The following is a 23,655-nucleotide window of genomic DNA, read 5'->3' on the forward strand; positions in this document are numbered from 1 at the left end:
TCTAGATGTTGCCAGAAATTCGATCCAAAAAAGGTTGCGAACCACTGCACTAGTGTTTGTGTCCACTTATTCACAAAATGAGATTCTTTAAAATGTGTGTTATCACTCATTAATTCCATCATTATGATCTATAGTTGTTTTCTAAGCAAAATGTTGTAGTCGGACAAAGGGGGGACTTGGATTCAGAAATAAGAAAAAGGGAGAACTTGAGCCAAAAAACGTTGAGAACCACTGATTTCGACAAATACAAACTGGTAGAAATTCTGTTTTTATGTGAAATTAGCTTTGGACAGAGAAGAGTACTGACAGATCTCTGACATGCTCGCACAGACACACAAACACAGTGTGTCTCTGTAAACAGTGCTGGTCTCTGCTGGAGTCCCTCGTTTCTGTCCAAACGCACCCAGCAGGAAACCGACAGACCAGCAGCATCCCAGTGACAGCTCCTCAACATCCTCGCTTCTTTTAACCAACAGTGGGAGGCCTCAGCGCAACTCAGTGCTTGGAAGGAAATTGGAGGCACATCACAGGCTCAGACAAGCACTGCATCAGTGGGACTGTTAAAGCACTTCAGATGCATGATAATAAGAATTTGTAACTGTAGCAGTACAGTACGGTACAGTGAGCTCCATTCATTACTGGGTGTGTTTAGTGAGAGTGGGTTACGCATGGACGATGTGAGGCTGTGGACGTTCCTAAATTGAAGAACTGTCTTTGAAAACCTAAATGTGACAGAAAGAAAGATAAACTTGTCGCTCTCGTGCTCTTGGTGCATTGCAGCACCAAGAACTTGCTGCTGGGTTGACGTGGCGAACTGCAGAAGAAGGAAAATTACCAGCCGGACCAAAACATGCTCCAGAAGAGGGAGTCAGATGCCAACTAAACGACTGATGAATAAGAGACTGGGAAAGTTTACTTTTCCTCACTTTATCCTATTTTCAACTTGACAACATCCAGATAAATGAAACGGCCCCAAACTCAAACGAAGTTAGTGGGTGATACATCAGGTAGTACAACACCAAAACACACACGCACACACACAGAACTACATATGAAGTAACAATTCATCTTTGTTGACGACCATCAAATCCATTGATCCCTAGACTTTCCACTGTTAAAATGTGACTGGCTGGAAAAAGAAAGATATTTAATCGTAAATTACCTCACTTGGTACTGCTTCGACATCAGTGTGTGCACAAATTGTAAGTGAAATTAAACTCTGACACTGGTAAACCCCAACAGATACACAAAGCTTCTATTTTTGCAACGACACATGAATTCAGCAAAGATAAGCTTGTGCAGGACAGGAAGTAGTGTACAGGCACACGGTTTATTTTCAAAATGGAATAGTCCATGTTCATGGTGGATTGTATTTCCATCGATTTTCCGATTCGTTTGCTCCTTTTCAGGGTGGCAGGGGTCTGCTGGTAGCCTGGTGATAAGCCACACCCACTTCCTTACTTTTTCTAAAAATGTGGGTATGGTAATGGTGCCATTTCTGCTCAGTTCCTTGGATCAAAAAGGACCGAGCCAATCAGAGCCGTACAAAAAGAACGTCATATCTCCTCTGTCAAGCAGTGTCAAAACAAACATGGCGCCGCCACGGAGAAGACGTTCAGAGCCGCTGCTCTGCTTTGTTTTAAAAGATCTGGATATATTGTTGAAACCACAACAAGAACAGGCATTAAAACTCTAAACCTGTACCATTTAGGGAGAAAGGTCTACGCTTGTCGCACTATTGTCATCAGGGCCGTTCATCATTTGATTGGTTCCTCTGCGCGTGTTTGTCCCGCCCCCAGAACTTAAACACCTTGTGAGTGTCTCCAGACTAATCGCCTGTATTAAATATTGAATAATACAAGGAGATTAGGATGGATTCCAGGCAAGTCTGCTGGTCCAGCTTTCTTCAGGCGCTAGGCGCGGACAAACCCTGGACAGGGCTGCAGTGGATCATATTTCACATATACTGTAAATATTGATTCCATGAGTCCATGGTTGAATCGTAATAATCTCCACAAAAGTGGAAGATCGACTGGGCAGGATTGAGTTGATTTCCTTCAGCTCCTCTGCAAGGACACAATGAACTGTTTGTATGGTTTTAGGGTTCTCATTTAAGAGACTACAACTCTTTATAAATTGCGATTACGTGTGAATTAGGGAGAATCCCTGTGCGGCAGAGACAATACGCACCGCCGATGCTAGGGATTGATGGACAGTGGAGCATGGAGACGCTACGCAGCAGAGGTGTTACAAAGCCGTTACGCATCCAATGGAAATCTAGTGTTAGTCAGTGCCGCTACGTGCTACGCTAACCCAAACATGTGGAACTGGTCTCTGGTATGGAGTTCCTTATCGCTCCCAGAAAAAGACGGGACATTTTCCATCAACAAATCATGGAAAACAAAAATTACACCTCAAATTTCCTTCTCCCTCACCGGGAAAGAAATGCAAAATGTTTGGAAGGAATATGAAGCGGCCGCTACATAAACAGTCAGAAAAAGACCTGAAAGACATGAAGGAGATGTTTTTTCATCTTTTCAGTTAAACAGCTGCACATTAATGTGCCTTCATTGAGGTTTTGGTTCATGTTTGTACATTTGTCTGTAACAAAGCATCCAACGAATGTCCTGCTACTTTAAAACTTTTACTTAATTTATTCTTTGACAGCTGACAAACCTTTACCAAAGTCTTTTTTTCACTTTGTCATGGGTTTTCAGTTCTTTATAGAAAACTGCTAATCAGAGTATTTGAAAAATTGAAAGACTTGTCTCTTTAAATTCATGCTGGACTTCATTTCAGGTCAAAACATCAACGAGTTCTCCTCTCCATCGCTGTTTTAACATTAGCGCCACATAAAGAGCTGCTGGAGTGTTTAATATACGGCTGATTTGATTGGATGATCACTTCAAGTCAAAGTGACTTTGACCAGAAGAATTAAATGAAACAAAGCAGAGGAAGGAGGTTGGTGGGAGACGACAGGGATGAGTAAAGGCTCACTGCCATTCTTGTCATGTTAACAGATGGAGAAAGAACTGTTTGTTTGCTTTGTGATTAATGACGGTGGTCGTCAATACGAAGCTGCAGTTGGGAAATGAATTTATCTGTATGACAGGAGTGTCCGTCGGTAAGTGAAGTCTGTCGTCTCTGAATGTGGAGCGTCGGGAAACAGCAGAAATAGGAGTTACTTTCATCAGTGGATTACATCCACTAATACTCAAGGCCTATTAAAGATTAGTTCAACAGGATGTACAGTTTTTTATTTTTTAAAGCTGTTGGAGACAATCTTTAATCAGATAAAGACAGCGTCGGCCTCATAGATCAATAAACCAGAGATCATTTGCAGAGAGCTCCACTGTAAACAATCGCTTTATTGACATCTTCGGAAAGGTTTCTCCCATTGCATTGTGGGATGTGGAGTCTTGTAAATAGATGCATAGAAGTTTTTTTTTTTTTATTTCATTTTTACTGCAAATTTCTTATGTTTCTTCTTCAGACAAGACGTGATTTGTTGACTCCATGTTTGTCCTAGTTTGTTCCCAGTATTCCCAGTGATATCACCTCACTACACCAGACACTCACTGTCGGCCAAATTCGCTTTGGCAGAGTTTTCGGGGCGAAAACACAAGAAATCACAGTAAGAATGAAGTAAAAACACTTCACACTCCACATCCCACAATGTAATGCACAGAACTTTCCTGATAATGTTAAAAAACAGACTTTGAAGAAGCAAGTTTAGCTTTTTACATCTTTTTTAGAGAAAATGATCTTTATATGATGAAAAACTTTAGCCTGTAACTGCTTTAAAGGGATCCTCTACTTTTTTTTTTTTACAAGTTAGGCCTAAAATCTTTTAAACATACTCATTAGAAGATCTCTGCCTGACAAAACACACTATTATGCATCATAATTATTTAAATGCCTTTTAAAAATGGGACTACTTTACAGTTTTACAGCCAGTGTTTCGCCATCTTGAAATCACGCGATTGATGACGTCACATGGCCCCACTGCCTGTAAAGATCCCATCATTTTCTATTGGAGTGAAGCATTCAGCCTGATTTTTAGATCATTTAGCAGCTTTTTCAGTCAAAATGACAACGTGTTGCTTTTGGTTGCTCTAAAAACCAGGAAAAGTTAAAGATGCTGATGTAACCCTCTTTTGTTTACTAAAAGAGGATAAAAATGGTTGTGACCGAAAAAATCTGTGACAGCAGGGGGCGACAATTCCAACTCTGTGGTTTCGTTGTAAACAACCAAGCAGAGAAGAAGAGCTCTTCTAAGGGACTTTTACTCCCCCTTAAACAATGCATAGCTGACCTTCTGGTGGCTGAAGTTAGCGAGTAGGGATAGAAGGACATTTTACCGCACTTTCTTCCTGTTTCTGCTGCAGTTGCTGCTTGTGCACAAAACACAAAGCTAATATTTCCACTAATCTCTGATTGGGAGTTTGATACGAACTCTCATGATCGTTGTGATTACTGTTATGACAATATAACCATCATCATTACCTGCTCAGGGTTCTCATCGTCCACACTTCAGGGCTCACTGGTCCCATAACTCCACGAGGTAGACAATTAGATGGGAGCGCAATTAGGACAGACTGATGGTCTTCTGTGGTCAAGCGGAGCCTCATTATACCATTACTCTGATTATATTCATCTTACGGTTTGTTACATGAGAAACTGTGAAGACTGTGGGTTTTAAAACCAGTTGGAGCTCATTTTGTGGTTCTATAATGAGCTCACACTCGTTTTAAAAGTGAGGGTATTCTAAGGGTGGGGCAACCGTCGACTCCCAATTTAGTTTATTAAATTAGTGTAGATATTTATGTCTGAATTTGAATTATGATTCCCCCAGAAAACCTCAAACCACTTTTTACCTTTTTCGTCGGCCATTTTACAACTTCCTTTGTCCCATTTTTGCCCCTTTTCCCAAAAACTTTTTGGTTTTTCAGAATTCAGTTTCTTTTTGCCAATAAATATAAATTTTCCTAAATTTTGTCAGTTCTTTTTGACACTTTTATCCCATTTTTGTGGATTCTTTTAAGATACCTTTTACTATTGCATACCACCTGGTTCCTCCTTACTTTTAACAATTTTCTTGCCACGTTTCTGCCTGTTACTCATTTTTTGTCACTTTACTCATCGCTGTTAACTCTTTGTTCACCTTCTCGGAACGGCAGCTTCGTCAAATGGCTGGCTGTCATTGGTCATTCAATCAATCGAACTGGACCAATAGTTTTTCAACAATAAATCCCTCTGTAAAAGTGAGGGGGGTGTTTTGGTTTTTATGAAAGTGCAGGTGTCACAACCCCCACATCCACGGGTGAGACGCTCCTGAATGTAGCCGTTAACTTTTACCATTTAAAACTAATAAATCTATCTATCTATGTTTTGAGAGTCAGATGTTCTTTTCGTTTCTTTTCCTTCCATCCATTTCTCAGCTCGCTCTGCTATCGACTGCTCTAATTGAAGCGATGGTGAATCAGGATCTCTGAGGGATCGATAGCAGTGGTCTATGAGAACACATAGCGTGTGTGTGTGAGTGTGTGTGTGGCCCCATTAGGCTGCATTCATCTTCCGGCTCCCATGGTGGTCCGCTCACTGGTGAATGCCATGCTGTTTACACAGGGCTCCTTAAGCACCCGGCACTATTACCTCTGTGCATTTACATTCATTTCTCCCAGAGGTCGGAACTCCAGCGGCGAAGCATAAATTACACAAAGTGTCCAAGTCGTGCACAGCCTGGGCTTCTGTCGCTGTAGCCGCCTGCAGCTCAGATAATGGTTCCCACTCGCTCCTGCAACTGACTGTGCGGTGAACACAGAGAAAGTTCATTCTACTCATTACCACACAGCTTTCTGAAGTAAACACACTTACTTAACCTGTGTACACATTCAGGATTTATAGTTATCCAAGCTTATTTAACAGCTACATATTTTCAAAGGCTCGTTAAAGGCAGGCATACACTGTGAGCGTCTATTTTGGGGATTGGGCCGAGTCTCTGCTAAAATCTACAGACAACTAAACTAAACAGAAGCGATTAACACTTCACGACCAGCTCCCGATTAGCAATCATATGGATGGCCCCAAGAAAATCAAAGATTTTTTAAATCCTGGTCGCTCCTCTTGAGGGTATCTGTTAAAGCAGTGCCACGGAATGGCTTACCTCAAACTCTCTTACTGCACATGCGCGGACACCGTAGGACCGCTGTAGAATTGACAGACCGTACTTCACATGTCTTTTCTTTTTTGAAGCTTTTTTTGCTGAGATTCGCGAGTCTCTCCACTTCTGGGTTGTTCTTCTTCTTCTTCTGTTTTAATGGCAACGCTTCAGAGTTCTTCTTCTTCTGATTTGTACGTTTCATTTCCGGAAACAAGACCCCGACGTGTCATGTATGAAGATACAGTGTGTGTAAACTGGAGCTGAGTACAACGATTGAAAAAATCGAACAGTGTCGCAAATAATCAACTTGTTGTAAAATTTTACAACAAGCTCTTAATACTAGTGATAGATCCAGCAACAGAGATGTGTCGGCACATGCGTCAACCTCATAGAGCGAAACCCTGTGTCTGTGCGTGTATCTGTGCGTGTATCGCTTTTAGAAAAAGTCATGTGACCAATAATTACCGGTATTTGGCCCGTTAGCGCATCTGCTACCTGTCAACAGGATGCCTCTCTGTCCTAAGAAAAACGTTCGTAATGCACATCAACCCACTGTCAACAACGCTACAGAGCCTGAACGAAAAAGAAAAGTTTCTGTCGTTTGGGACCATTTTGACCTTATAAAGTATTTGTCCTAATTTCCTTGTTTCAAAATTAATCTGTTTCAGCTTAATCGCTCAGAATTCAAATCTATTTCCAAGTGACTATTATAAATTATTCATTTTATGTTCTGCAGGTTAAATGCTTAGATAAAGGAGTGCTAAATTTTATTATTAAGGACTGCCAACCCCTCAGTATAGTAGAGAGTGAGGGGCTTAAGGAACTATTTCAGGTTTATTGAACAAACATATTAATAATAATAATAATAATAATAATAATGCATCAATTTTATATAGCGCTTTATCATAGACACTCAAAGTCGCTTTACAGAATGAAAGCATTATTCTTTCACTCCACACTTAGTGGTGGTAAACTACTAGCCACAGCTGCCCTGGGGCAGACTGACGGATGCGAGCCTGCCATAGTGCGCCATCGGCCCCTCCGACCACCACCAACACTCACTCACACACTACATACATGTATGTGTTGCCATCCAAAATTGTATAGAAAATGTCAAGTGAAGTATTTGGTGTAAATAGTTTATTTTATAATGAATTCAAATATATTGATTTGATTTTACAAATAATATACTGATTTTTAATTGACTAAAACTAAAACAGAATAGTTTTCTTTATTTTTTCTTAGATAACCTGCATGCGCCAGCATGATAGCATCAGCAGGCAAACTACTAATAAATAATCAATATGTGGATCAATACAGTTTGGGTAACGGGTTGCAACGTTTCACATCTACCCATCACTATCAAATACTAGATGTTGGGTCGGATTATTTTCTTTAAAGGTCCTATATCATGCTATATTAAGACCTTCCAAAATCCCCTACAGACACATATGGGTAATATTTTATATAAAGAAACATGACTTATCTTCTTTCAACCCGGAAGTTGAGACGCACGGTTTCTCGGAGCGCCGCCTCTCCCCGTGTGAGTACCGCCCATTCCATACCGTAGCACTAGAGCCCCGTCAGCATGGACAACAAGCACGCCCACCAAACTTTGTAAACAGTTCCAGAGAATATATTTCAAATATAAAGACAAAGAAGTGAGTATGGTTAACATTTCACTAGAGGTTTATTTTACTTACGGCTGTGGCCTCTCCATCAGTAGATTTTATAATGGGAATCGCTGCGGTTTGAAGACGTAATTTACTGAACAATCCACTTTGGAACTGGCCAAGGTTCACCAAGCAGTCTTCTGTAAAGTGACAGTCAGACTAATGAATGCTGGATGGTGTGTCACGTGTTCCCAGAGATAATTTCAGAAATCAGAAATGTTTTATTGGCAGATTTTAGGACAGCACAAGGAATTTGACTTGTTAGTCGGTGCGTGAAACAAAAAAACATAGAAACAAGCCAGCAACAATAATAATAATTTCCAACCACTTCTGGCAAGTAGACTCTTCTTTAGGAAGTTTGAACAAATTCCGAGGGCTTTCGCAGTCAAACATGCATTGTCGGTTACCAGACATTATCGTTTGGTACAAAAACAAAGTCTGTTTCTTTTCCCTGTGCAGACTGGATAAGAAAGGACAATGACCATCCGAACAGATGTTCTTCGGCCGCTCGCATGCCTGTAGCACCAGAGAGAATGGGTGTGTATGTTCACTGTGGAGGGGCGGCACCAGCAGCAGGCACTTCCTGGAGGGGGCGGTTCAGAATTCTAGTGACGTCACTAGAATTTGAAGCGCTCGTTTGTCAGAAGCCGCTCAGAGAGCAGGACTATTGAGGATTTCTAAGAGATGCAAAAAAGAATCCCAATAATACCTTTGATAAGGAATTTACACTGCAACAATGTTAAAAGCTCAAAAAAGTTGATTTGCATGATATAGGACCTTTAAAAGTCCTTGACAGTAGCCAGTCGTACACAGGTGTACGTGACTCAACAAAAAGGTGACTACGGCGGGTGAAGTCTGTGTTTACTCCTAAGGGGCCTTTACTTCCCCTTAAATAGTGTAAACGTCTCTCACTAATCGAACCGATGAGTAGGGGTGAGCATCATCACTGGTTTTCAATAAATGAATGATAAAACTTACACTTATTACTCATTAATATTGAAAAAACAAACAGATATACAAAAGAAAAAAAGTATTTGTGTCATTCTATTTATATATATATTTATCCTTTATTCTCTATCTATCCTTTATTTATCCCTCATCCTTTATATTTATCATTATTATTATTGTTGCTGGCTTGTTTCTTTGTTTTTTGTTCCGAGCACCGACTACCAAGTCAATTTCCTTGTGCTGTCTTAAAAACTGTACTTGGCCAATAAAACATTTCTGATTTCAAACACCAATGAGCTGCACAAAAGTTAAAAGTTAGGTAACTGCTAAAATACCTCCAAGTTACTGAATTCAATCAACACTAATTAAGGCGGTGGAAGACGTTTTTACCATTAGATTCCAGCATGCTGCCTCTCTTTACCCTCCATTGTTCTTCTTCTTCTTCTTCTTCTTATAAACTAAATGCAGCTGAGGATTGTTGCTGCCCCTGTAGGTTGGCAGAGGAAGTGTGTTGGGACCATAAACTGTGCATGGCCCGTTTCCTTTTCCACTTTACAATATGATTTTTGTATATTCTTTTTTAAAATATCACGTCGTATTGATCTCATGAACCCAATATCGTGTACAGTATTGTATCGCAAACTCATTGTATTATCCCACTCTTACTAAATAGAGCGAGTGAGCAATGCTACACATCTGAAGGTTAAAATACCCATGAATCGATGTTCCCCACAGCAATAATCAATAATTTATTTATTTCTTATAATATAATGTACATTTTTACTGATGAATCCTGGTCTAACTCACTTAGTGTCACAGTCAATGCAGTTATTTTCCACTCGTGAGTTGATGCTCACGTCTGATCACAAGTATCAGCTTTAGGATCTAATCGGCTCACTGAGAACAGAATTAAATGATTGCACCAGCAAACATTTGACCGTTCCATCGAGTTCAACTGTTGCCCAAATCACCTTCTTCTCTTTTTCTATCTAAATGCAAATGGATGAGTGTTGAAGGATGACGAGGCCACTGCTATTAGCTGTCGGCCCTATTGCTAATGCATTATCGCAACCACAAAGGTTTGTTCAGGGGATGCATTGCCTGCACTCGGCTCTGTGAATTTCAATAGAGTCTCTGAGGGCCCGGGACATGATGGGAACCGTGCAAACATGTAATAAAAGTACTTTTTTTGAGTGACTGGATGAAGTATCGAACAAAGACAAAGTTTAGGCTAAGAAAAACCCTACAACATTAGCAACCTGAAATGCTGAGTCATTTCCTTTAGCTTTGTCAGCTAAACGCATTGCTTGTTTGTTGTAGTTTAAGTGTTATGATTATATAAAATGTGTATTGAGTATCTGAGGAGGCTGTAGGTCCTGAGCCGAGTCCGTTAGCATTAGCCTCCATCAACAATGTTAGCATTCCCTTTCTAACTCATACAGGAGCGTAGCACCACACTTTGGGCCCTGGGAACAAATCATCTTGTTGGGCCACTACTATAAGTTATGTACACTTTTATTTTGCCTGGAAAATGTACTTGTATTCTTGCATTATTATATAAGCTTTCTTTTTTCTTCACAATAACCTACGGTAATGACTCCATATCTATTGTTTGTATTGTATAAATCTGTTCTACGATATTTTAGTTGTTTATTGAATATTGTGTTTGTGACATACTTTTGCTACAATTTTTATAATTTTGGGGTGGGGAGGGGGTTTATCGAAATATATACAGGGCTTTAAATTAACACCCACCAACCCATCAAATGCGGGTAAAAATGAACTTTGGCCGGTAACATTGTAGCGTGACTAGCCATTCTGGGTCTGTTTGAATCGGCAGGCTGCAGAAACGATGTGACAAGTCATTGTTGCCAGATTGGGCTGTTTTTCCATCAAGAAATTTGAGGATTTTTGTGTGTGTTTAGACTTAAACGTAATGTGTATCTGGCAACACTGCTGGTTGTACTAATCCTACATTTCCCACGAACACTATGTTGTGACGTGTCATACAACAATTGGCTACGTGCTTATGTTAGCATGATTGTTATGGTTTGGTGTTGGAGAAGACAAACGGAACAGTGCAAAACAAACAATAGCAGCTGAAATTAAGTTGTAAAATGAGTTCGGAAAAAACAAGAAAACGTATTTATCGGGTGTTGAAAAACCCGAACTGCTAAAAAGGAAGACTGCTGACGACACAGGGGGAAATTAAGATGAAAAAGGATCTGAAAAGAAGAAGAAATCGAGGAGTTTTATTACTAAATGGATGTTGGGCCGTGAGTGGCTGGTATTCAAGCATTTGTTCACCTTTAAAATGTGCGCTATACAGTTTGTGGCGAGTGGGATTTGTTTACATTTGAAGAGCATGCATGTTAGTCAAACATGTTTTCTGTATACATGTAATTCTTAGTACTTATTACTTCTATTCTTTCTAACTTCAAACAATGTTCCAGGAAACCAATTTTCATCTGAGTTAGGTTTGTTTATTAAGTTATTAGAATATACTTTATAAAAGATTCACTTCTCCGACACACCCATATTGCATCTTTTAGGCATTGTTACATTGTTTTTAAATGAAATGTTTATATTTTTACCATTTTAATGTATTTCTTCAATCAACTAAAATAAAACTTTAGAAATATCGCTTTTATTTTGCAAAAAACTGTCATGGAAACAGCAAATGAGAGTCACATTGTTTCAATTACACTTGATTATATCGTTGAAATATCAATACATTTGTCAAAATAAATGAAACCGTAACCGTCTCAGTTTCTTCATTTCATCTTGATAATATTCAACTCTTTTTTTTATAGTCAGAAATATCTCAGGGTTTTATTTCATAAATCTTGTTACCTGAGGTCAGTGTTTCTCAAATGTGGGTACGCGATGGCACTACAGGGGGCTCTTGAAAGAGTGGAAAACCAACAAATAAACTGTCAGTCTTGGTCTCACCCCAGAAAGTGATATGACCAGAAATTATAGAAACTATAGAAATAAATCTATTCAGGAGACACTAAATCAGTGTTTTTCAACCTTGGGGTCGGGAACCCATGTGGGTTTTCTGAAATGTTTTATTCAAACACTTTCTACACTTTCACTTTGTGAATTTAGGAAAACTTAAATGCAGTTTATTTATTTATTTTTAATCTATGATCAAAAACTAATTCTAGAAAGTCATCAGAAATTCTTGATATCAAAATGGGGTCACGATCCCAAAACAGTTGAGAACCACTGCACTTATTTACACAATATGATTTCTTAAATGTGTGTTATCACTCGTTCATTCCATCATTATGCTCTACAGTTGTTTTTAAATAGTTTTCCAAGCAAAACGTTATAGTCGGACAAAGGGGGGACTTGGATTCAGAAATAGAAAAAAGGGGGTATTTGAACCTAAAAAGTTTGAGAACCATTGCCTGACTTACATGAGTTGGTAACATGTGGAAAAAAAACCTCCTGCTGGTGTTTTATATCCTCTTAGTTATAGTTCACATTTCCTTATTTACCAAAGACACAAATTCAACATGGGCTGCATGTAATACATATAATGTATCTTTAATTAGTTGTAAACAAATAAACAAAATGAACAGAACATACTGTATATGACACTTTTGTAAAACCTTTAAATCAGTCCCCGGTAATTTTCCAAAGCACAAGAAACATTTGTCATTGTACCACATTTGACTGCATTAAAAAACTGAAAGACAACACACTCCTACACCACAAAAGGTTTCGATTGCAGCAAATGGACCACGCGAGGTGTTAGAAGTCAAACCGCATGAATAATAAGAAATATTGCACATCGAGAAAAGGCTCTTGGGATGACATCATTGTTTAAGTGAGAAGGAGGAGCAGAATTTAGAGCGATTTGTTGACCGAGGAGGATGAACCAGTTGACTCCGTTATCCATGTTCGTCCAGCTTCACTGAGCACTTTCTTTCTAGGACAGTAACAACACAGTGAAGACAGTGTGGGGGGAAAACAACAGCTTGTGTTTGACATCATTAAATGCAGACCTGGCATTTATAAATAAAGTGGCACATCGAGTTAAAGAAAAACATTTCATGTGATAGCTTTCATATCCCCTTCCACCTACAAAACAATTTAATATTTATATCAATAAATACAGAAAAGCAAACATTTGCAAAGAAACACAGAAAATAAGGATTATTATTTCATTTTTACATATTAAGGAGTTTAAAATCTATTTTTATATGTTTACTAAGGGATGTTCATTGGTCTGGTTGGGAACCAAAGGATAAATTTGACAACACTGAGGTCTTCGGATAAATGAGAATCTGCATCATTCAATTTGGGATTAGTTTTACCAATGGACAATATCAATGAGCCAATATCATCAGCCTTATACTAACATAATCATGCATGTTAGGGGTGTAACAGTCCACACACTCCTACTGAATTGTTACGGTACAGACGTTAGCTACGGTACTGGTGCGTACTGAACGGTTATAATCTTTAATCTTTACAGTCATTCTGATTTGAACAAATGTAAAATCAGAATTCTTACAAGAGAGTTTTAAGGCTGCAAATAAGAGTATGTTCCTAATTTTTCTGCCTGTTGAATAAAGATCAAATAGAAGCTAACTAGCTTAGCCTGTGCTAATCGCAAGGACTCAGGAGATCTCACTAATTTAACTGTAATCACGCAATATATGTATCATGAGTTGTAGTCTAATAAAGAGAACCACAAAGCCATATAAAAAGTTAGCTGTGTCCTTCGAGAGGTGCAGAAAGAATTTGACTCGTTCCTGCCCTGGAGATTATTGTGATTCAACCATGGATAAGTGCAATATTAATGTGAAATACGATCCACTTCTGCCTTGTCCACGGTATAGGCACCAGCAGACCCTGAAAAGGAGCAAGCGTGTTGGAAAATAACTGCATGGAACACAGTTTGTTTATTTTAAAAATGAACTAGATGTTTTATTTTGCCAGCGTCTGGCAAAGACAGAAGCTGTGTGTGTGTGTGTTGTGGAGGCCACCTCGCTGTTCCGTATCTAGTAGAAACGTTCATCTTCTGTGGTTGGAAACACAGGGTTCACAACACTTCCTATGGTGCTGTTACACAGTTTGAAATATCCACCTCTGTTACGGCCTAAGTCACATCCCTTCTCACTGGCGAACGACTTCTGTTAGCGTAGCTGGTTGTTGTGGTAACAGAGGTGCCGTCGTCAATTTTGTGTTGGTTTTACTTATGTTTACACACATTCGATATGAATCACAAACTGTTTTATGTTTGGCATTTTCTTCTTTACTGAACCCAAATATAACCCAAACTTCAAAACCATCATAGGTTCCAAACAATAATTAAAGATGTGGTTTGGCCAAAAAATTGAGAAAAAGTGCTATTGTGGCTGCTAAATTAAAAATTGCAGACTTCCTGTTGAATTTAGTTCAAATTACATTTTTGCTAGTCACGGTCCACTGCATATACTTACCAAATGCCATCTAGCTAGTTCAAACCAGTGAAAAGTAACAAACTCTAGATGGTGCTAATGAGTCCTGAAATTGCATCAAAAACATACATCTCAAAATTTTTCATCACACTATACCGTCCTGCCAAATTTAATGCCCTAATTATAGCACTTCAAGTACTTATCGATACAGGGTGAAAAAAACTAAATTTGATGGAAAACTAGTTCGGTAGGAGAAAAAGGCCTATTAGTATTGATTTGTATTGGAATCGTAAAGCAAGTGTAAAAATGTAGCTTATGGTCATTAGAAAAAAGTTAATTTTAGACGTTTCTGTGTTCTTTTCAGTTATGGATATATGCCATGTCTTGAAAGCCTTTTTTGACAAAGGGAATGAATGTTAGAACGCAAGGTGGAGACTGATCTTTATTTGATAATTGGACAGGACCAATTTTCTCCCCATTGCACAATCTGATCTCACCTCTACGCTACTAATGCAAACAAACCCAGATCTCATTCCCTTCTCAGTGCAAGTGAACACTGTTGCATTAGTGTCATGTCTCAATGTTTGTCTAGCAGAGGTGAAGCAGACAGTGGAGGAGCAGTGGGAGCAACTGATTGGCCGTGAATGCTTACTGATTTACGGGCTTCTGCTTCTTTTTCTGCTGGTCAGTCATCGTCAGTACAGTACCCAAAAAAGCTAAGACAGACCAAAGTATGATTGTTCCATTAAGAGCATATGGGAATCCATACAATAAGGCATTGTTTTAATGCAAACGTTCAAACAAACATCTCTTTGTTCAATGCTTCAATGGCTGTCATGGTCTCGCTGATTCTGTCACCTAGACACAAAATTACTACTTTACCTTTAAACTCCCCAACATCGAGAACCTGAAAAGTAAAGATGAAAGCAGCCGGCAAACCACAAACAAATCCCACAAAGCCAGGAAGAGCAAACTACAGAGATCAAGGAAATACTTAGATTTATGGGACAAGCACAGTTTAAAATAAACAAATTCCATTTGTACATCTGAAATACCACGGATCATTTTCGGAGTTTGTCTTATCTAACATCAAACTTATAGGTGAGAGACAAGAATAACTCAAAATGTAGCAGGAGGACTGGCTTTTCTTGCCTAAACACTGCTAGCGTAGCCTATATACAATCATCTATTTAATGCAAAGGAAGTAGCCTCTGTTTCCACTAATGAGCTGATATGTTCTCACCGTGGTGAAAAATCAACTAAAAGTAAAACAATAGGAATTCAATTGTGCTTCTTAACCCGTGAAATGGGTCGGTTTAACAGGTCCCACTTCAAGTGCACACATCAGTTAATGAGGATCTCCAAATCTATACCAAGGACTGAAAATACAAATAGTAAATATATTGTGTTTATATGTTTATAAATTTGATACAATCCCCCATCAGTCTTGTAGTCATTTAAAAAAATCTTCTTTACGGCGTTACACTTGAATGATCTTTGAGTCAACGCGCAAAGCCCTTATGATGCTAGGAGAGGAACGTCTAGTGACCAAAATCTGGATGACGGCGGTGCTAAAAGCAGGAAGTGTGTTTAACTTGAGGGAACAAACAGCTCTGCAGAGATATTGTTCATGGTAAGTATGAGAGGCATCGCGTCCATTCTGCCATTACACAGTTACCTCGTTCTTACTGGCAGTGCGGTAAGTGTGGTAGTGGCCGGGAATATACTGTAGGTGGTCCACCGTGTGTGTTCGTCGGGAGGCGAAGGCCTGCCTCTTGGACGTGGTCCCCTGATGGTTGACAGTCAGCGTGTTGTAGGAGTCGTTAGAGGCATTGGGCTGAGAGTGCATCTTGGTCATCTTGTGGCGGTCCACGACCGGCGTTGTGGGCATCATCATGTCGGCGTGAGACATTGCCCGTGCCATTGCCTTCTCCCGAAACTTGTCCCGCCTCATTGCCGGGGACAGCAGCAAAGGATCCTGGGAGTGGAGGCGGTCTGCTGAAAGCAGCTGCTCGTCAGAGAGGTGGCGACTGCTTCCGTACGCCGCAGCCGCTGACGCGCCGTATGAAGACAACCCATAGTCTCCGCGGCGCGGAGTCCTCGGGGGTGAAAGAACGTGGTCCTGGGACATCGCCCTCTGGACCCGACGGGGGCGCTGTCGCTGCTGGTGCTGTTGCGGTTCTGCATTTAGCTTCACCATGTGGGTCGGTCCTCGACCACCAAAGTCTGGATGAAGATGTTTTCTCGGGTAGTAATCTTCTACTTCTTTGTCATCTGAAAAGGACAGCAGAGGTGATCAGAGCAAGGAAGCAACATTAGGACTTACGTCAACAAAGTTTAGACTTATGAGGGGTCGTCATGAACTGAAGTATCTGGAGAGAAACCAGTCACAAAAGCCAAACACCTGCAAGAACCCTTAATCTGTTCCACCATGCAACATTTGGTTTGATAAAAGATACCTTGTAGGAAAATGTGTTCATGATTCGTCTGAAAAATGCAGTGGGGCAAAAAGTCCTGCTCTTGATTTTTAGGATAAATACAAATCGTGAAAGTGGGGCATCAGCAAACAGGAGTTTCCAATCGAAGTCTAGAGCAATTAGGTGCGCTGTGAATGTATACGGACACGGGGCAGAAGTATCGGAGATTACGTCTAGCGCACGATATTGTGGGTGGGCAGGATATCCGGCAATGGTGCAAAATAGGGCATTTAAATCTCAAAAAGCACGTCAATTTGTTGCTGCTCCATTGTTGACTGTTTTTCTAAAAAAACAAACAGAAGAAAGAAGTTTCTAAGCACTCTTAAGAGCTCGCTTTGACCCATAAATGAGAGCCTCTTCTTTGGGTTTCCGTTTGTCTGCCTAGAGACTTTGGTGCGGATCAGAAGTTGCAATCTGAACGCAAACCGAGCGAAACCAAGGTTATAAAATGATTAGCTGTCCTCTGCCCATTCGGACCGAGTCCGGGACTAAACCGAGGATGTACCCTTAGTGTTACTGAGTCTTGGATGTTGCATCATTGTGGAGCAGAAATCCCTTATTGTTGAATAGTAAACGTGAGCTGGTTTAGAGAGTTGTGGGATGGGTTTTTTAACCTTGCTGATGATGCAATAGTCATCCTGCTGATGACTTAGTTGACAACCTAAACACACTTTCCAAGCCCTACTGTGATTCCAACGCAGAATTTAATTGATTTTCAAAGTAATGCTCAAATCCAGAGCTGTTTTTTTGGTATATACAGGATTGCAGACTATGCAGCCATGCACAAATATCCACATTGTCACAACTCCACACATAAATCAATTATATTTCCTCCTACATGTCACCCAAACAGAGCCGTCACAGCCTACACACCCAGGACTTCATTTATTTTCCTTAAACTGGAAAAATGATCACAGGCACTTAATTCTTAATCTTTTCAACCATTTAATAAAGGAAATGAGTGTCTTTTATGATTGTTTTATCAATTTCTATATGACTATTGTGATGTGTGCAACCAATCTTGTCTCGATAAAATGTATTTCTTGAATGAAAGTTAAAGAAAATAAATGTATCATGTGGATACAAGGGACAACAATCATGACCAGTGACTTGTTAATGATTATTCCTGTAGTTAAGCAGCTTTTTACTTTTTGCACTTCAACCCAGATGTGTTCCATTAATTGTCAAGTAAAATATCACTAGGTTTTGTTTTTACTGTTGGTGGGAGAATGTTATTTCACAGCATGTCAACTTGTTTTAAAACCGTTGAATATTTATTGACTTTATTATCGTGCTTATGCTGTTAGAAAACAGTTGCATCGTAACATCATAAGAAGGATTGTACACAACCTCGCTGATCTCAATAATAAAAGGCTTGCGAACATTGAGAGAAGCAGTGAATAAATCAGTTTGACCTGCGCCAAAAAATGTAATATATCACAGCGGAGAGAGTGCGAGTGGATGATATGAGTTTGCTTTGACGCTGTTTTCCCTGCCTGTCTGATAACGGCCTGCTTGTGGATGGTGATGGGTGAGCTTTACTCATGGGTCGGCCCATCTGATATGTCTGCTGAGCTAACGGGTTTTGCCGTATCTCACGGTACAACTCAATAGATAAAAACAACTTCTACACACAAAAATACTCACTATCTGCTTGGAGAATACATGCTTTGATTGAGTTTAGAGCAGAAGCATTACATTTTAGCTTCGACTGTGGTCTATGAACACCTCCAGCTGTTTGTTAGCAAACATTATGCGATGTTGATAACAATAGTCGAACACCGTCCCTTACACATGGATTAGAGCAGCAGTAGATCGACAGAAGATGCTTAGTTGTCACGAATAGTTTTTCATTGTTACGGTTGGTGAGGGTGCTTTCAAACCGACTGATCCTAGAGCATTTAAAATACTCTAAAATGTGTTTGCCCTGATAGTTCGCCACATTTGGGTGGTTTGATCATGCAAAATGAAGTCTTGAGTGGATCAAAGAGGCAAATTCAAGAGAGATTGTTTCTGCTGCTCACAGAGCGTTTCCAATCAAAGCCTAGAGCGATCAGGTACGCCGTGAATGCAAAACTAAAAACAGAAACTATCGGAGATGACGTGGAGCGCATGGCATTGTGGGCGGTCAGGAGAACCGGCGACGATGCAAAAAATGCATACTTAGGGCACGCTTTGACCCATAGATGAGAGCCTATTGTCATGGTTTCTGTTTCTAGAGAAGTCACTACTCCAGCAACTGCCCTCCACGTGTTTAACTCCTGTAACTGCACCAGAGGCTTTTTGGTGCGGATCAGAAGTTGCGCTCTGAACGCAAACCAAACCAAGGTAATAAATTATCAGCTGTCCTCCGCTCATTCGGACCGAGTCCAGGACTAAACTGGTGTGAAAGTATCCTTAGTCTTGTTCAAGTTGGCATGGTGGTGCACTGCATCAAGATGAAAAACCTCCATGAGTTTTTCTTTTGCTTTTGTTTTGGGTATCATATTTACTATTTACTTTCACAACATATCATAACATTATATCGCTCTGCATCTAAAATACCTAATTTAATATATATTGTTTATATTGGCTTTATTGGTCATTTTTCAGGGTCTTCACTTGTGGAATATTCTTTTTAAGGTTAAAATTTCTGTAACCCATTGGTTAATAATAAATGTTGTCTCCTTTTAAATAATATCACTCAAGCCTTGTCTAATATTTTCTATTAAAATCAGTATCAGCTAATACCCAAATATGCAATACTATCATTATTGGTTTCTTTAGGTTTTTTTTTTCTTGTGACGTGTGGGTCACAGTCCCTGTTTGTGTGTGAGAACAGAGAGAGTGAATCTTCTTCTGATCTCTCACAGATGATGCTCCATAAAGCATTGTATCTATAACTATATATCCTGCATGTTTTAGGTGCACCCCTAGCCCACCACAGCTGACTGGAAGGGGACTGTGATTGGTGAATTGTGACTGCGTTCATGCATATTCAGAGATATGCATAGCACACAATCAACCTCCCGCCATTGTTTGAAGCGCTGCAGCGCCGGTAGAGAGTTGAGACGCTTGTACCTGCAGGGCTGGAGGGATCGTGAGCAACATCACAAGTATTTAAGTTTTGTTTTTGTTTTTTTAGATACAAACTGCAGATGTTGCATGAAGAAACAAGCAGATGAGGACAATCCTAAGATGGTTATTTTCATCCCGGAGCATCAAAACTGCTCACATGTGATACTCTTCAGTGTTTTGGGGCCATTATGTTTATAGTTTTTCTCATGTTTTCATTCTGTGAAAAGAATCAAAATGTGCGGATCACTATTGATCACTAACACTGCACTCAAATTACATATTAATATCAGAGTTTTGATGCAGAAGTGGATGTGAATGCAGTGTTTTTTTTTCAGGATTTCTCAGAGGATTGCTTTGGGTAGGTTTGCTGTGAACGCTGCTTTAATTATTTTGAAGACTATTAAGGTGGAAAAACAAGGTTTCCCCTTATTGGAAGAGCAAGGCAGGTTATTTATATTTTTAGGAAATTTAAAAAAAAGGAACCTATTGTTTAGTCACGATCTAAAACACTAAAGATCTTGGAATTCACAAAATACAGTTGAAAGTAAAGGAATGATTAACAGTGGCTGAACCTGCATTGATCCTTAGTCTTCTTGGATGTGTTAACTGGATAGCTTCATATTCCTTTTTCACCGTCACTCTATAGCCGAGAGCCAATTTTCAGAATGCATGGTTCATCAATCAGAAACTGTTTCTTTGCAGGATAACAAGTCTGCCTTTGTGTCAACATGCTCAAATTAGGAGTTTTTTCCTGATAAATTACTCTCAAGAATCCTCTTTAATCTCCAGTGTTTTTAGTGAAGCGATCTGTTAGTGTGGCTGCTGGAAGTCATGCCTGCATATAGAAGGTTACCCCATTGCCCTTCTCCTGAAGCGGTTCACATGTCCCTCGCTCTGTGCATCACTAATAAAGAAGTCCACGCTCCGGCCTCAGCCAATGAGCTTGGGATTTTTCCCCAGGGGGGGTGGGGGGGGTTTGGATGCAGCAATATGGCAGAAAATGTCATCCAGAGGCAGAAACGTGGCCCAGGGCTTCATTAATAGGTCAAAACGAGGGATACTGCCACACACACTAACTGATGCTGTCGTGAAGCTACAGTGTGCAGCAACTGGGACAACATCTGGCAATCACAGCCATCTACATTAGTCAGATAGACAACATGGAAGCAGACTGGAATTCAAACTGGATTTAATGCAAAGTGCTTGTTTATGGTTGGTTGACATTGGGCCGACTTCTCCGTGTCCATTAATTTAATTGGTTTGATTTAAGTGGTTAGAATTTAAGGAGAAGTGATGCAGAATGCAGCATCCGATTTAGCTGCGATACTTAGTGATTAACGCGACACACAGAACTCAGCCAATCACATTTGAGGTGCTTACTTTCCCTCACACAGGCGGCGTGATACTGAACCGCCTATTGATCATTAACACTGCAAATAAGACGGAGCATTAATATGGAAGTTTTTGTGCAGAAGTGGATTTGAATGGAGTGGTTTTGGCTTTTTAAAGGATTTCTGGGAGAATTGCTTTGCTGTGAACCCTGCTTTAATCCTTTTGAAGACGCGTATAGTGGAAAAACAACATCCAAATATAATTGGTCTCCCTTTATTGGAGGAGATAGGCAAGTTATTTGAATTTTAAATATTAAATTTTGCGGAAAGTAAAAAGATCTTATTCTTTGGTCCTGGAGACCCACTGTCCTACATGTTTTAGTTGTCTTTCTGCTCTAACACAACAGTCTCCCACCTGTCGCCGACAAGTTCAGCGGTTTTTATTTTAACTGGTGGACACATGGACGTGTATAACTATATTTGTTTGTGATTGTGCAACTGTTTGGTCCACATGTTTTAAATGTACTTTAGGCTGAGGGTGGGGGACAAAACTATTCAAGACATATCGATGCTAGAAATCACGATATATCGCAATTCTAGTGACGGTTTTAAAAACCGACTTTTACGCTTAGAACCAGTTTATTCATTATTTGCCATGTCTGCATATGCAGTTAAAATAGTGACTGACTGACTTGTGATGTGCATTTTTTGTTGAATGATGAAAACAGAATACTCTCCCTTTCAGCTGTTACATGCTTAAACACGTGCACACATACTTGACTTTCAGCTTCAGCTAACCTGTAGATCACAAGTGTCAAACTCATGGCCCAGGAGCCAACTCCGGCCCTTTGGAGCATCCAATTCGGCCCGCAGGAGAAAGTAAAACATGAATCATTGTATAAATTAAACTCAACAATCCTTATATTGCATGACTGCAGTCATTTTTAATGTTAAACTGTTGAGAAGACTCAACATCTTACAAAATCTCTACATTTTCCTCAAATTATGACATATTTCCCTTAATTGAATAGAAGTTAGTCACAAAATCTTGGAAATTTAAAGTGAAGATTCTGTTGGGATTAATAGCTTTCACTTATTGCTTGGATATCTGTTGGTTTTTTCTATTAGATGTATATGTAGAAGTGCAAACTAGGACACAATCATTTTGAAATTACCGGTACTTGTTTTCCTGCATAAAATCTGTGGCCCTCTTGAGATGACATTGCTCCATATTTGGCCCCTGAACAAAAATGAGCTTGACACCCCGGCTGTAGATGGAGCTCATAACAATGGCTAGTCGGGGCTAGAACGCAAAGAACGTCTGAAAAGGAAACGGTTTTACACGGTTTTAATCGCCATGTTCAGCTTTCAGACACTCTTTAAATTTACAGGAATCCAACAAACTTTGTTTGATGGTGAGGACTCAGGATCAAGAAGTATGTTACGTGTAAGAACTAACTACTAATTTACATAATTTCCTTCAGATTGGAAAATGAAAACTAAAGGAACTGTTGACCAGAAATGCATGTGACGCCTTAAAGAGGAACTTATAGTTTATCTTCGGTGTCCTCTGACTCGTGATGGTCATTTCTATAAATTCAAGAGGGATTTGAACCTCACACTTTATTATTTTCTCATCTCTTATAGGACCTAACTTTTCAAATGCCATCATCAGAGGTGGGAACAAGTCACTGCTTCTCAAGTCAAGTCAAAAGTCCTCAACTGTCTAATCTACAACTAATTCTGACGCTCTTTGGTTGAGTTTCTTACACCATAAATACATCCACAAACATTAAATCTATGATGAATATCCACACATGCAGACGTTTGAGGAATGTGAGATGTGTTGGAACAGCTGTGCTAACGCCAAAGCGAGGATAATGAGCTGTAGCGTCGCTGGGCCTCTGAAGCAGCTCCTAATGTGTCATTATGAGACATCAGCCACATGACACGGGCCGCAGATGGAGCCCATTTACACCAATTAATGTCAGGCGATGGGCTTGTAGATGAGGCGATGGAGGTGGGCTTTTATTAAAGTTGATTTTCCCTAACATGGCCAGCAGACATGGACACGGAGATGTTTGGTGGAGCCGTGACGTCAGTCCGTGCTCGTCGGGGTGAAACGGTGACGGATGACGAGCGAAGCAGCACCTACTCGTTCTGTGCAGAGCGTAATTACTTAAGTCAGACTGGAGGCTCAGCTCGTAGGAGGGCGACATGTGGCTCAGGTTCTGGAAGGATCTGGACAGGGAGAGGTCGTAGGGCTCGGTGGCCGCGGTCAGGATGTTGTTGGTCCGCTGGGGTCTCTCTACAGGGGGACAGGGGAGGACATTCAGTGAAAAGGACGGCTTTGACTGGATCTACTGGAGGTGGAGGAGAACTGGAATGGGAGGGAGATGCAGTGGGAAATGTGCTTTAAAGGAGACTGACAGGGAGGACAAAGCACTTCTGGTTGGTTCTTGGTTGATTCCCTTTAAATGCAAATGATGATGATGATGAGTGTTTGAACTGAAGCCAGAAGACATAAGATCAGAGAGCTGTGCTGAAAATGCCAATTTCTTCACCATTGATGCAAGTCTTGTGGAATCC

General features: G+C 40.1%; 1 protein-coding gene across 4 annotated transcripts in view; it reads right to left on the bottom strand.

Moving 5' to 3' along the window:
• Positions 1-12,171: 12,171 nt before the first annotated feature.
• The window catches only part of LOC114468808 (shisa family member 6), a 102,957-nt gene continuing 91,473 nt past the window's right edge, over positions 12,172-23,655 (bottom strand). For 2 of the 4 annotated variants that reach the window (XM_028455902.1, XM_028455901.1), the window contains one exon: positions 12,172-16,475. In XM_028455902.1, the coding sequence (XP_028311703.1) occupies positions 15,868-16,475 (608 nt within the window). In that variant the 3' untranslated portion in view covers positions 12,172-15,867. Of the gene's footprint in view, positions 16,476-23,221; positions 23,375-23,655 lie in introns of all 4 variants that reach the window. The other 2 variants (XM_028455900.1, XM_028455899.1) reach the window with 2 other exon arrangements.

Source organism: Gouania willdenowi, chromosome 8, assembly GCF_900634775.1.
Source record: "Gouania willdenowi chromosome 8, fGouWil2.1, whole genome shotgun sequence".
NCBI classification, from domain to species: domain Eukaryota; kingdom Metazoa; phylum Chordata; class Actinopteri; order Blenniiformes; family Gobiesocidae; genus Gouania; species Gouania willdenowi.